The sequence below is a fragment of the Oreochromis aureus genome, linkage group 3 (genome assembly GCF_013358895.1).
Source record: "Oreochromis aureus strain Israel breed Guangdong linkage group 3, ZZ_aureus, whole genome shotgun sequence".
Lineage (NCBI taxonomy): Eukaryota > Metazoa > Chordata > Actinopteri > Cichliformes > Cichlidae > Oreochromis > Oreochromis aureus.
In genome coordinates, this window is record NC_052944.1 from 57,908,992 (window position 1) to 57,921,411 (window position 12,420).

Below are 12,420 nucleotides of genomic sequence, written 5' to 3' on the forward strand. Positions count from 1 at the left end.
CGTGCTCTTGGGCGGTTTCGCGATGCGGGCGGAAGCAGCCTCACCATATTTGTAGTCAAAACTAGCGACGTGGGGAGGCGGGGCGGAGTTTCTCACCAGCACAGAGGCTCGTGAGGATGAACGTCGGTGTCAGTTAACCAGAAGGAGGAAGAGGAGAAGAGGAGGAGGTGAAGAAGTGGAGGGAAAGGTGACATAAAGGTAGTTTGGGGCTAACGCGGTGAGTTTGTTTTTGTCCGTCTTCACGAGCACAAAGTGAAGTTTTCTTTTACTTAAATTTTTTTTTTTTTTTTTTACCTGTTTTACGCTTAAAAAGAATCAGAAACGCGCATGCACCTTCCGACAGGTGTGTTTGAGTTCCTGTTTACGTCGCACGAGTCAAAATGAAGGTCGGCACTGGCTTATCGAAGCTGGGTACACGAAATGTAACGTTTAACGTTAAATCAGAGGACGTTTCCGCGGTTTTTTGAGATGTTTTCGTAATTTATTTTGTGTAAATTGTTACTTGTTCTGTCAGAGTGGGTTTCAAATACCTTTTTAAATGATAACCAAGTTAATCAATAACAGAAACGTCAAAGAGTGACAAAGCGTTTGTTTTTAGTTGCTGGGAATTATTTAAAGTGAACTGATTTTACCTTCTCTTTATAAAAGAAAGGTTTAAAATGACTTCCTTCTTGTTACTTTTGGCTAAAGTGATTTTCATTCCAATTAATCGATCGGTTGTCCATTGGCTAATAAGACATTAGTTAAAGTTACCCAAACTCTGTGGCTGTTTGCTGTTTTGACACATTTTAAACATCTCGTTCCTGCCCTGCTGTTAATTCTTTAATTCAACACTTGCAGTATTAGATGTGTTTTTAGTGGGATTAATTCAGCTGGTATAAAGGATTAATTGGCAGGTATCAGTATAATACTTGCAGCTTGTCTCTCTAGCCACTTTAATAGGTGACACAGTGAGTTATCCTGCTGGAAGCAGTCATGGTCACAAAGGGATGGACATGGTCAGGTAGACTGTAGTGTTTACGTGATGCTCAGTTGATAATAAGGGGCCCAAAGTGTGCCAAGCAAGATGTCCCCCACACCCGAGCACACCATTAGGAGCCTAAACTGTTGATATAAGGCTAGATGGGTCCATGCTTTCATGTTGTTTACGCCATATTCTGACTGTACCATCGAAAAGTAGCCTCAGATTAAAGTACTTAGCTGACAGGAGCAGTGCCCAGTGTGGTCTTCTGCTACTGCAGCTCATCTGCTTGAGCGTTCCACATGTTGTGAATTCATTCATTTCTGCATACTTTGGCTGCAGTGAGTGGTTATTTGAGTCACTGTTGCCTTCCTGTCAGCTCAAAGCAGTCTGGTCATTCTCCTCTGACATCAACAAGGCTTTTTCACCAAGAGAGCCGCTGCTAACTGGATACTATCTTCTTTGCATGGTTCCCTGTAAAACCCAGAGGGGGTTCTGTGTGAAAATCCCAGCAGATCAGCCCATCTTGCATCAACAACAATGTGACATCCAAAGTCATAAGCAGTTGATCAGGGGTATCTGAAAAGGTGCCCAGTGATTGTAAACATTATGTTGCTCTAAAACAAGTGAATCATTAATCAGCTGGTCAGACAAATAAGTCTGATAGAAATGTGACCACATTTATTACTTCCAGCACTTTCATGAGGTCGTTTATGTATTTTCTACAAGAATATAATACAACATAAGTCTGCTCTTCTCATAATGTGACCATTGGTTCTGTTTTAAATCCTTGTGACTAAATTTCGTACTTTTTGGCTAAATACATTCTCTGGTGAATGAATGATGAAAATATTCCTTCCTTTACTATCTCAGTGAGATAAGCTAGGCGCTTTGCAACAGTGTAAAACTCGTGTGTCCCGTGTTGATGAATCAGCTCTAACTTGGTGAAATTGAATTCTCATGCCTGTAACTCGATTAGACTTCATTTCTGCTGCTCTGTAAACAGGATCCGACTTAGGAGCCGAGCAGAGGCCACTTTACTGCTGGTTCAGTGCAAAAGTGGAGGTTTTGACATGGTGACGCTAAAATGCCACCAAACGGTAGCAGAAATGCAAATAAAGGTTCATTCAGGCGAGAGCAGCTGATGGTGGACAGCGAGAGTTTCCCTGTGTTTGGGACAAAGTATAAAAAGGTAGTTTTCTGGATTTGTGTTTCTTCCAGAAATTGCTAATCTATAAACTTTCGCAAACATGTCACCTTTCTTGATTGAAATCATTGTTTAGATGATTTGCTGTTCTTAGGGACACAGATTTTTTACGTAAGAGTTTTTGTTTTTTAAATGAACCTTCAATGGCTCTGTAAAACTTTTAGGGGTGAGGGATGTTTGACTGGACGCTTAAATCTTGCTGGTCAATGCTGGAAGTGCTACACAGTTAAACGTATTATACTTATTTTATTAATGTACAAATGCAGTTATCAGTTCAAAGATGTTACAATTCCACGTCCTAGAAACGACAATGGCAGCTATATTCACTTTATAGAGTCACTTTATTCTATTATATTCAACTTTTTCTATTTTGTGTACATTTTTACTTTTTGTTTGTTTTTTTACTTATCTGGCAATTTCATGGAAACTTATACTACTGAGCTACTGATGTTTTTATTTACCTCCATATAGTATTTTATTGATCTATTCTAAGTAATTTAAGGTATTCTTTTATTGTTGTAAGACAGGAACATCGATTTAAGGTTAAATAAAGTAGATAGTGTCTTATCTCATTTTTCACATAGTTATCTGTGTAATAAGTGACTCAAGAAGAAGTAGTAGTAGTTCAGGTTATAAACCTGACTTTAAGTTTGTACAGTCGAGGTTTTGGTTTTAATGTTTATAAACCTTTTAGTTTTCAGACGACCTCTGATTGAATTCCTAATGTTAATCAAATTGAAGACTTACATTTTTTTCAGTTTTTAGAAATTTCTATCTAACAGTTAATAAATAAACTGTAAACATTTTATTTTCATAATAACTTCTTGTTTGAGTAATCCTGTCTCATGAGACTGGTTATAAAACATTCACATGGCGCTGCTCACACACAGGTGATGTCAGACATGCAGCCCTGTGTGAAGTGTTGTTAGAAAGGTAACAAACTCAGGAGGAATTTTTCAGCACGCATAGTTTTGCTCGATCTGGGCAGGTTAAATCTCCACTGTAGGTTTACAAGTGCACATTTTAATTTAAAAGTAAATCGATGAATGAATCCTTGTAATTTCAAATAACTTATAAATCAGTATCAAACTATGAACTCAGATTCATAAAATATTCATGTTCTTTTCTAATGCTGGCCCAGTTTTTATGTTTTTAAACATAAGTTTAATGCTCATTTTGTTATTTGACAAACTAAGTCTTGCTTCTTGAATGAGGAAGGACGTTTGAGGTTTATCAGACGTTATGATACTGATCCTGAAGGTGAAGACTTGAAATGGCGGCATTTATCCCGGGCGGCGTGCTGTCAGAATGTGTCGGCAGCTGTGAGTTCACACGCTGTGTTTGTGTGGGTGTGTCGGCTTAGCAGGGAGTGTCGTCCTCAGGTTACTAAAGGGCACATTCTCTGGAGTCATGTGTGCTTCCTAGTGTAGGTGTGTATATACCTGTATTACTGACATTGTGGGGACATAAGTGTGTTTACTGTCACTGTGTCAGGACTTAATGTCGTAAGAGGAACCGGAAGGACCCTGAATTGGATAAGCAGAAAAGGGTTGGGTGGATGGTAGAGGTCTGCTTTTAAGGGAGTTAGGTGTGTGTGTGCGTGCGAGCTGGTATTACCAGCATTGTGGGGACCAGAACTCCTACCTGTGTTGTACAACATTGCATTTAAAGATTAATCTGTGCTTCTGTGTTGAACCCATGTAGAGCCTCTACACAAGCAGCCAATGCTGTTACAAGTGTATCATTTTCAATTTCAGATAAAGCAGAAAAAAGAAGCAGCGAGAAATTTGTAGAGGAAATGACATTAGACAAATAACTGTGTCAACGCAACACATAGTTACGTTTCTGGGCTCAAGTTATGGTGTGTGTGTGTGTGTGTGTGTGTGTTGGTCAGAGAGAGAGATGCACTTCAGTGACCCTGCTGAACTTGCTGAACTTGCTGAACTCGCAGAGATAAGAGCATTCCCGAGGCAGAGTTGCAGCTCGTAGGTTCAGACCCTCTTTAAAAATTCCTTTGATTTGTTGATTGAGGGTTGTGACTAAACACTGCTGCTCACTAGACGGCACAATATAGACCTGGATTACAGATGAGGGCACCAACATGAAGCAAACCCACTCCGCAGGTGGAGCGTAAAGCTCAGTGAATGAAAGGAGAGTTCTTGAAACTCAATCTTGTTCCTGGAGAGTCAGCTCAAAAACTTTATCTGATGGATGTATCTAAATTGAGAAGGGCAGATGCTGTATGTATATCTGATTATTGTTATCTAAACTCTAATGTAATCTGAGTCTGACACGCTCGACATTTCTATCTTAGTTTCTGTTTTTGTAGCATACATTAATCCACTGCAGACGTACCAAGTGAAACTGTTTGGGTTATGTAGGCAAACTGATGCAGGTCTATGTAAGATCCTTACTGATAACTCTTCCCTGACAGAGCTTTCAGTAAAATTCTGAGGTGTAGATATTTTTTACTCATGGTCTTCTTTTTTTCAGGTTTATGCTGGTTACCTGCTGTCTCTGTGACATCACTGCAAATACTGTCGTTAATACCACCTGGTTTGCAGACCAAGGAGCTGAATCACTGCTGACAATCTGACTTATCTTACTTCACAAACTGACAATTTGACACAGAAGCTCACTCTTGTGAGTGGTTGAAGAATTCATTAAACTTTTTCACACAGATCAGAGAACTTATTTGCCAAAGACTTCAATGGCGGCATCAGAACTGATACAGGAAGATGATGATAACTGCATAGAAGTGATTTCAGCAGATTCGCCTTCACCTCCTCAGTCTACTAAGGTGCCCAACCATAACCCAACCCACCACATCTCCCGGGCACCTCCTTCTGAGGACGTTCTCGATGGTGATGGTGATGGCAAATGCAAACGTGAGCGCAGAAAAATTACTGAAGTGCTGAAAGAGAACCAGCTGATAAACTCGCTGTGCAACAAGATCCGGCAACGCTGCGACTACGACCAGATAACCAAGGAGTCAGACAACCCTCTCCCTAAAGAGTGGTGGAAAACGGGTGTGTCCTTTATTTACGCCTTCTTCGCCCTGGTGTTAAACGCTGTCATAATCGTTATCATCCACGAGCGGGTGCCAGACACGTCTGTGAGTCCGCCGCTTCCTGACAAGTTCTTCGACTACATTGACAGAGTGCCCTGGGCCTTCAAAGCAACAGAGGCCTGTGGCTTGACTCTCTGTGGATTGTGGTTGGTCCAGTGGCTGGCACTTAAACACAGGTAATACTAAGGATTGAAGGTGTACTAACAATCGTACTGCACCCAAGCCCAATTCCCTTCCCTTATATAGTAAACTTCAGTGTGACTTAGCATCTCGACTGCCCTCTATCTTTTAAACTCACATTCTTGCAGAGCAGAAGTTTCACAGTGTCATGCATTACGTGGTTTAATTGTAGTTGACGGAGCGTTAGTGAGGCATGCTCCAGTGCATTTAGCAATCACTACAGGGATTTTCCGACAGAGAAAGTTTTCCCTCATCTCCTGATCGCAAGGGTGTTTTGATCTGTGGCAAAGGCAAGTCACTAATTCCTAACTTGTTGTTTTTGTCAGCATCTCTGCTTATGCTAGTGAATTATGTTTAATTACCTTGTGGTCGTGTTAGAAACACATAAAATGCTGGGAGTTTTTCATCATGGGTCCCCACTCTCTATTGTAGTCAATTTTATTTCTCCCTCAGATTTTTGCACTACTTAATAAATGAACTGGTTCTTATATACAGTGTTCCCCCAGTTATCCCGGGGGTTACGTAGTGCTTTTCCACTCAAAAGGGTTCAGTTTCTTGCCAAACTGTCCTTTGGCACATGGACTGGAATCTCACTGAAAAAACACTTTTATGTTATGGCAGAGCGATCGTGGCTCGGCGGTGTTTCTTCATGATTGCGACGCTCTACCTGTATCGCTGCATCACCATGTACATCACCACCCTGCCGGTACCTGGAAAACACTTAGAGTGCGCGCCAAAGGTATGTAAAGGTGCACCTAAGTACACTCACCTGTTCACTATTCACCCTTCTTCAGTTAAAGATCATTTGTCCTCTCCATGCAGCTCTACAACGATGTGACGGAAAAAATGTGGCGGATTCTCCGGATGGTCTCAGGAGGAGGTAAAACTAGATTTATAAAATATGTACAGTAAGTTTTTAGTATTTGGCTTGTAGCTGGACACTGATTCACAGGAAACACTAGTGTATTCAAGCACCGGACACTGCTGCATTGCACTGTGGCATAAACAGCAGTGATCAGTGGTTGGTGATTAGGGCATCTGAGATTGATCATTAGTGGGTTTTATTCGTACAAAAGGAGTACTGATGTAACATTTATGCTCACTCACACTCAGGTGCCTCGTTCCCACCACCAACAATTATCAACATCAGCTAAGGTTACATTAGAAAACGAGTCCACTTAACATTAATGTGCAGAGTTCTGCATCTTTCTTAATCATGTGAAATGAATAATTGTTTAAACTTAAAATGCTGTATTTCTTTTTGTCTTCAGGTTTGAACGTGACCGGCTCTCACATCTTGTGTGGAGACTATTTGTACAGCGGTCACACCATCATGCTGAGGCTGTCCTACCTCTTCATCAAGGAGTGTGAGTTACCGCACACCTATTTATTTTTACATGATCACACACATTGATATGCAACTTATCACGAATAAACTCATGTCGATGTTAAATAATAGACACTTGGCTTCACATTACCCTGATTACTACTTAGCCGTAGTATTAAACTAATTTGTGCATGTTGCTTTATTAATATTCCCTGTTTGTGTTCAGACTGCCCCCCCAGGTTCTGGTGGTATCGTTGGTTCTGCTTTTTCCTGAGCATATTTGGACTCATCTGCATCCTCCTTGGCCACGAACACTACAGCATTGACGTGGTGGTTGCATACTTTGTCGTCAACTGGACCTTCCGGTGGTACTACGCCATGCTGGAATCACATGTGAGTAGGCTGATAGGACATAGTATATATAATTTGTTATACATTTTTATATACACATTTTATTTGGAATGTGTTTGTGTTGGGTCATCTTGTTTTGGCCCATTGTTATTTCACTGTGTCAAGTATTATTACATTAAGATAAAGATAAATAAAGAGTTTTAAACTCATACCATAGCTGCATCTACTAAAAATATCGGACAAGTTCAAATCCGAGAGACTTCAAAATTGACTGAAAACAACAACTGTTTCTTCTCTTCTAACTTCTGGTGCTCTGTCAGGTACACAATCAGGAACCCAACAAGTACCTGACTAGGACCTGGTGGAACCGGATCTTCAAATTCCTGGAAGGGAACGTCAAGGCCACTGTCCCCGTTGAGTTTGGGTGGCCGGTGCCCATCCCTACTACCTCATGCAGACGGAGATACAGTATAGTGGACAGGTATGATAGTTAAGTGAGGACTAAGAGGAGGGGAGATAAGTGACCTGATGACAGCAGCATCTGTCCTCCCTGACTCCTAAAGAAGACAAATGGACAGAGGTGGACATGAGACTTTACTTTCAGGTTATTTATTTATTGGAATCAGCATTTTTGTATTGAGGAAGAGGACTCACAGGAGGAAGAGACAGTGCGTTTATATTATTAACATCATCTGGTATAGAGTCATTAAAGTTGGTGCCGCTAGCTACATGCTAGCTCTTTATCAGAAACAACATTTTTAATGTCTTCAGCATCCATGATGTAAACCTGCCAACAAGAAAAAACACTGTTCTTTTGTAAGCTAGTCTGAGAGTGGTGCCAAAGCTAAACCTCTAAGCTGTGTTGTATTTTCAGTCTGCATTGTTGCTAACTGTGCTAACTATATATTTGGGGTATACTTAAGGAAAATGAAGCTGCACATACAAAAGAGACTAAATCTAAACTAGCTGTGTTGTTGTTTCTGGATGTGCAACCTCCCACAAAATAAAACCCTTAAGTATTACAGTTCATTCTGGCTGTGGTGGTTTACAGTGGTTTGACTTCAAATTCTCAGTGCTAGCTCCAGGCAGGTCCTTATCAGTGTGAATTAATGTGTTCTTGTAGCTTTATGTTCTTGATTGTTGTTGTTGTTTAAGTTATGTTTTCAAGTCTGAATGTTAAGTGTTAAGGCACTGAGTTAATGGTGGGTTTTTTAAAAAACAATGCCATATCAATCAGTGAAAGAAAACCTTCCTGCAAACTTTGATTCTACCTAATGTACCTAGTAAAGCGTTAATAATGAAGGTCGTTGTGCCATAAAGCTCCACAATTTTATAAAAATGTTTCTTCACATTTTGCTCATGTTGACTTGAACACACTGCCACAATCACGTTTGCTTTGATAATAAAAGATTTATTTTGAGCACAGAGCAGTTTACTAGTGTTAAATATTCCTGTTTTAAGATGAACTACTACATACAATGCACATATACAGCTTCTGTATAATGTTCAGTTTCAGCAGATTTGTGTGATTCATGGTACAAAGTCATCTTTACAGTATTTATATTATATGGACATGAGGTAGCGTCCGTGTTCTTCATCTCTCTGGAGGAAAGAAAAAAAAGCTCCTGTCTCTTTAAGGCCCACGTCCTTAAAAGTCCTTAAAAGCCAACTTTCAGAATCATTCACTGCTTGTGAGCTGTATTTATTCTTATCGTCACACTGACGACAACAACAGCCAGATGTTGTCACCTTAAATAAACTGTAGGTTACTTGTTAAAATGCTGCAAAACTGAACAAAAGAAGCCTCAGACATGTCAAAAATGTGAAAGGAAATTCAACGTGAATGCTTGTCATTTCAATTTTTATCATGTTTTCATCCAGGTTTGGCTCAGGACTTTTTCTAAAAAGTTTTGTTTTATTTTCTTATTTGCTCACTTTTATTCTCTGTAAGTCAGAGTATGCAGTATCAGGAAGAACTGAGTTGTTGTGTTGTGATATCAGTGTTAATTGTTCTGACCATCATGGCTTTTAAGTTAAAATAAAAACTTAATAATATGCGAACTAGGCAGTTATCAGCTGTAAATTCATAAATCTTTCAGGAAAAGATTGCAGAGGTTGTTTGGTTTAGTGACATTATTGTTTAGTGTGTTACGGTCATAACTTAAGATAAAGATTTATGATTGGAAAATACAAATAGAAGTGTATTGATGAATGTTCAATCATCCACGTAAGGAAATCTCAAAGTTTATTCCTGACGAAATGTTTCTCTCACTGAAAACACTACGTCCACTTTTTGGGATAAAAATTAAACTACTTAACAGTTTAAGCAGAGATAAAAACTAAATAAGTTGAGCAGTCGTTTCATAAGGATTCAAGTTATTTTCTCAATGGGTTTCAATTTAAAAAAAAAAAATCAAAGGATTTATTTTAATTTTGACTATTTTAAAGTTTTGGGGGCACCAATAAGCCTGCATACACAATAACGTTACTGCTACGTGCCCATAGTAGTGTTGTTTGGTCTGTTCGTGCTGTTGACATACTGATAAACTACATTTAGTTTAGGTGCTATGATGATTAACCTAAGATATACCTGTGCGCCACTCCTCATCGTGTAGGAGGAGCTCACAGCCAAAGAAACAAACACGCAGACAGAAAAGTCACGCATGCCATTTTATTACATTGTAGTTGTTTGTCATTGTGTGATTATTCCTCCCCCACCCCCGTCCCTTCAGAGCTCTCATCCAGCATTAAGAGTCCAGCTGCAGTAAACAAACAGAAAAGATATGTAGATATTTAACAGAAAATAGTTTTACACACATGGTTAAAATCTCAGCTTTTATGAGTTTATTCACAGTAATTATTTCATACTAGACCCCAGTGTATCACTTTAGGTTAATTATTAACACTTCTCTGCAGCGCCTCCTGGTGTGTAAATGCCAGTGTTTATTATTAGTTTGCATGTACAGGCAGGCGCTCACTGACTAAAACCAAACTTAGTATAATACAAAAGCAATGTAATGAGTACAAAATCATTGTAAAATTAAAATTATTTAAGACCAGCTGATGTATGTAATTAATAAGAGTATCATAAAAATCTTATTTAAATATTATTTGTTTATTTGGCCATTAAATATATTTCTTTAAAAATAACTGCAGCTCACTTCCCGAATGTCTCAAAAACTGTTAAATATATAAAACTGATATAAAGTTTTACTGGGGGAATCAGGATCTGTACATTAAAAAAGTCTCAGTGTTGGCGAGTTAAAAATATTCCCATAAAACCGCCTTTCTGAGCACACACTAATAAAACAAATACATTTTAAAAACTTCACATCTTAAGTAAAAAAGTGAAAAAAATTACAGAAATAAAGAAAATATAAAAATAAAGAAAATATAAATATTTTTTAAATAACTAAAATAAATACATTTATTATTAATCTTCACTTCAATACACGCAGCGTGGAGCCAACACTGCACAGATTCAGTGTTGAACTGTCTTACAATAGTCAGAACAAAGGTTTTATAGGGGTGAAATAAAAACACTGTTGTATTTTATTCTTATACTTTTTATGTATTACATTTAATTTGAATTTTTGGTGTATATTCACTTAGACTAATTTCAGAATCCTTCAAATATTATAATGTCCTATATTTATGAATATGACTGGACTGTCAGTGACAGATATTGAAAAAAATAAAACCCGACCTGGAAGTGCTTCCTGATATCTGCTGGCTCTGCTTCCTCTTCCTTTTACCCTGAAGATTAAAAAACAGAAGCAGAAGCTTTCAGGCACAGACATGCAAAGGGAGTACTTCTGATAAATAAAGTTAACATACGTAATTGTCCCGGGCAGACCATCCAGGGTAGAGCTGCATGTGGAGGAGTCTCTCTTTCTGCGCCAGGTCGTAATATTTGGACTGCTCGGAGTGGGACAGAGCGTGCCACTGAGGAACAGAGACAGGAAGTGCTTATTAAACAAACTCAGAGTTGCATAAATTAAACATCAAACATTAAAAATGGTGAAAAGGGCTACATCTGCCAGCAACCAAAGAAACCCTTTGAACTGTGTTTGTGTTGCCCTACTCCTGCGTCACTCTGACATCACCGTGACATCACCAGGTTTCTCACCCTGCGGCCCAGGATGCGGTTGATGGCGGCGCTCTCTCTCTCCTGGCCTTCCTGCAGCACTTTGTGTCTCATCTCCTTCATGTAGAGCATGAAGGCGTTCAGAGGCTTCTTCACAGGCTGCCTGCTGCCGAGGGCGAGAGGCACGAGCACACAGAGCGTTCATTCACACCACTGGTTTCCATCAGAAGCACTGCTCAACTTTAGTAACCCACCACAAGCTCACCTGAAGGCACTGTTGCTGTGGTAACAGGTGTGCTGCCCGGACTGGGCGGAGACCTGCTGGGCAGCAGCAGCGCTGACTGGCTGGCTGTACAGAGAGGAAGAGGGGAAGTGTCTGTCGCTGTAGAGGAGGAGAGGAACGAGAGGATGGACGGACTGTAGAGAGACAAGGAGAGAGGCTCGAATTCAAATGTTTAGTTTAAAAAAATAGAACAAGGCATTACTAATCCAAAAAAGTTCATTTTAAATAATTTATTGTACTACTATTAATTTATTTATAGTTGAGAAAATGGATGGTTTAATTTAAATTGCAGGTAACAGGTTGTTCAATGTATAATGAATACATTTATTTATACATTTATTTCCTTTTGTGTATTATCGGCGCTTCACGCCCAGCTTCCTCGTGGCTGCTGATCTCTGTAATTTCCTGGTGTTTCAGTCTTGATCGTAACAGAAACAGAAAGCAGCAGCTTGTAGCTTTTTCCCTTTTTAGCTGAAAACATGACACCACAGTATGTTCAACACATCAGGCACATGAAAACAGCCTGGGGACAGTGGACCCCGAGCCTGGACTGCATTTAACACTGATTCTGTTAGAAAGGGAACATACTGGCTTTAAGGGAAGGTTTCAACACACACACACACACACACACATATAACCATCAGAAGTGAATCAAGGCCTCATCCTGACAGTGAGAACAGATGGGGATAAAAACACTCACAGTATCAGCAGCAGTGCTTTGAGTCTGTGGCATGTTATTTTGCCCCCTGCTGGTCGGATTGAGATACTGCTGCTGCTCAGCTGGCCACCAATCGTACGCCTGTGGTTTAACTGAAACAGAAGAAGGAAACAAATCACTTTCAAATGTTGTCAGAAAATGTCTTTTTTGGTGGGCTTATTTTTATTTATGTTCACTGATTTTTACCGCCACAGCTCAGCCCTGCAGAGTTTGGATTTAGTCCCATCTCCTGAAAT

The 12,420-nt window shown here is 39.6% G+C and overlaps 2 protein-coding genes across 4 annotated transcripts; one reads left to right on the top strand and one right to left on the bottom strand.

Annotated features, from left to right (window-relative positions):
• On the top strand, positions 1-8,521 carry sgms2b (sphingomyelin synthase 2b). Of its 3 annotated transcripts, none has more exons than XM_031759680.2 (7): positions 1-217; positions 4,662-5,414; positions 6,040-6,157; positions 6,241-6,298; positions 6,690-6,785; positions 6,972-7,138; positions 7,417-8,521. In XM_031759680.2, the coding sequence occupies exons 2-7, from the start codon at positions 4,879-4,881 to the stop codon at positions 7,588-7,590; spliced, it is 1,149 nt and encodes a 382-aa protein (XP_031615540.1). In that variant the 5' UTR covers positions 1-217; positions 4,662-4,878; the 3' UTR covers positions 7,591-8,521. The 3 variants fall into 3 exon arrangements, with proteins under 3 accessions (XP_031615540.1, XP_039461675.1, XP_039461680.1); XM_039605741.1 differs by having other exon boundaries at positions 1-198; XM_039605746.1 differs by lacking the exon at positions 1-217 and adding an exon at positions 287-386.
• Positions 8,522-9,821: 1,300 nt separating this feature from the next.
• On the bottom strand, positions 9,822-12,420 carry LOC116335916 (transcription factor 7-like 2). Its single transcript, XM_031759698.2, has 7 exons — positions 12,371-12,420; positions 12,167-12,276; positions 11,449-11,600; positions 11,226-11,349; positions 10,934-11,041; positions 10,803-10,852; positions 9,822-9,855 (listed from the first exon to the last, which is right to left on the bottom strand). The coding sequence occupies exons 1-7, from the start codon at positions 12,408-12,410 to the stop codon at positions 9,834-9,836; spliced, it is 606 nt and encodes a 201-aa protein (XP_031615558.2). The 5' UTR covers positions 12,411-12,420; the 3' UTR covers positions 9,822-9,833.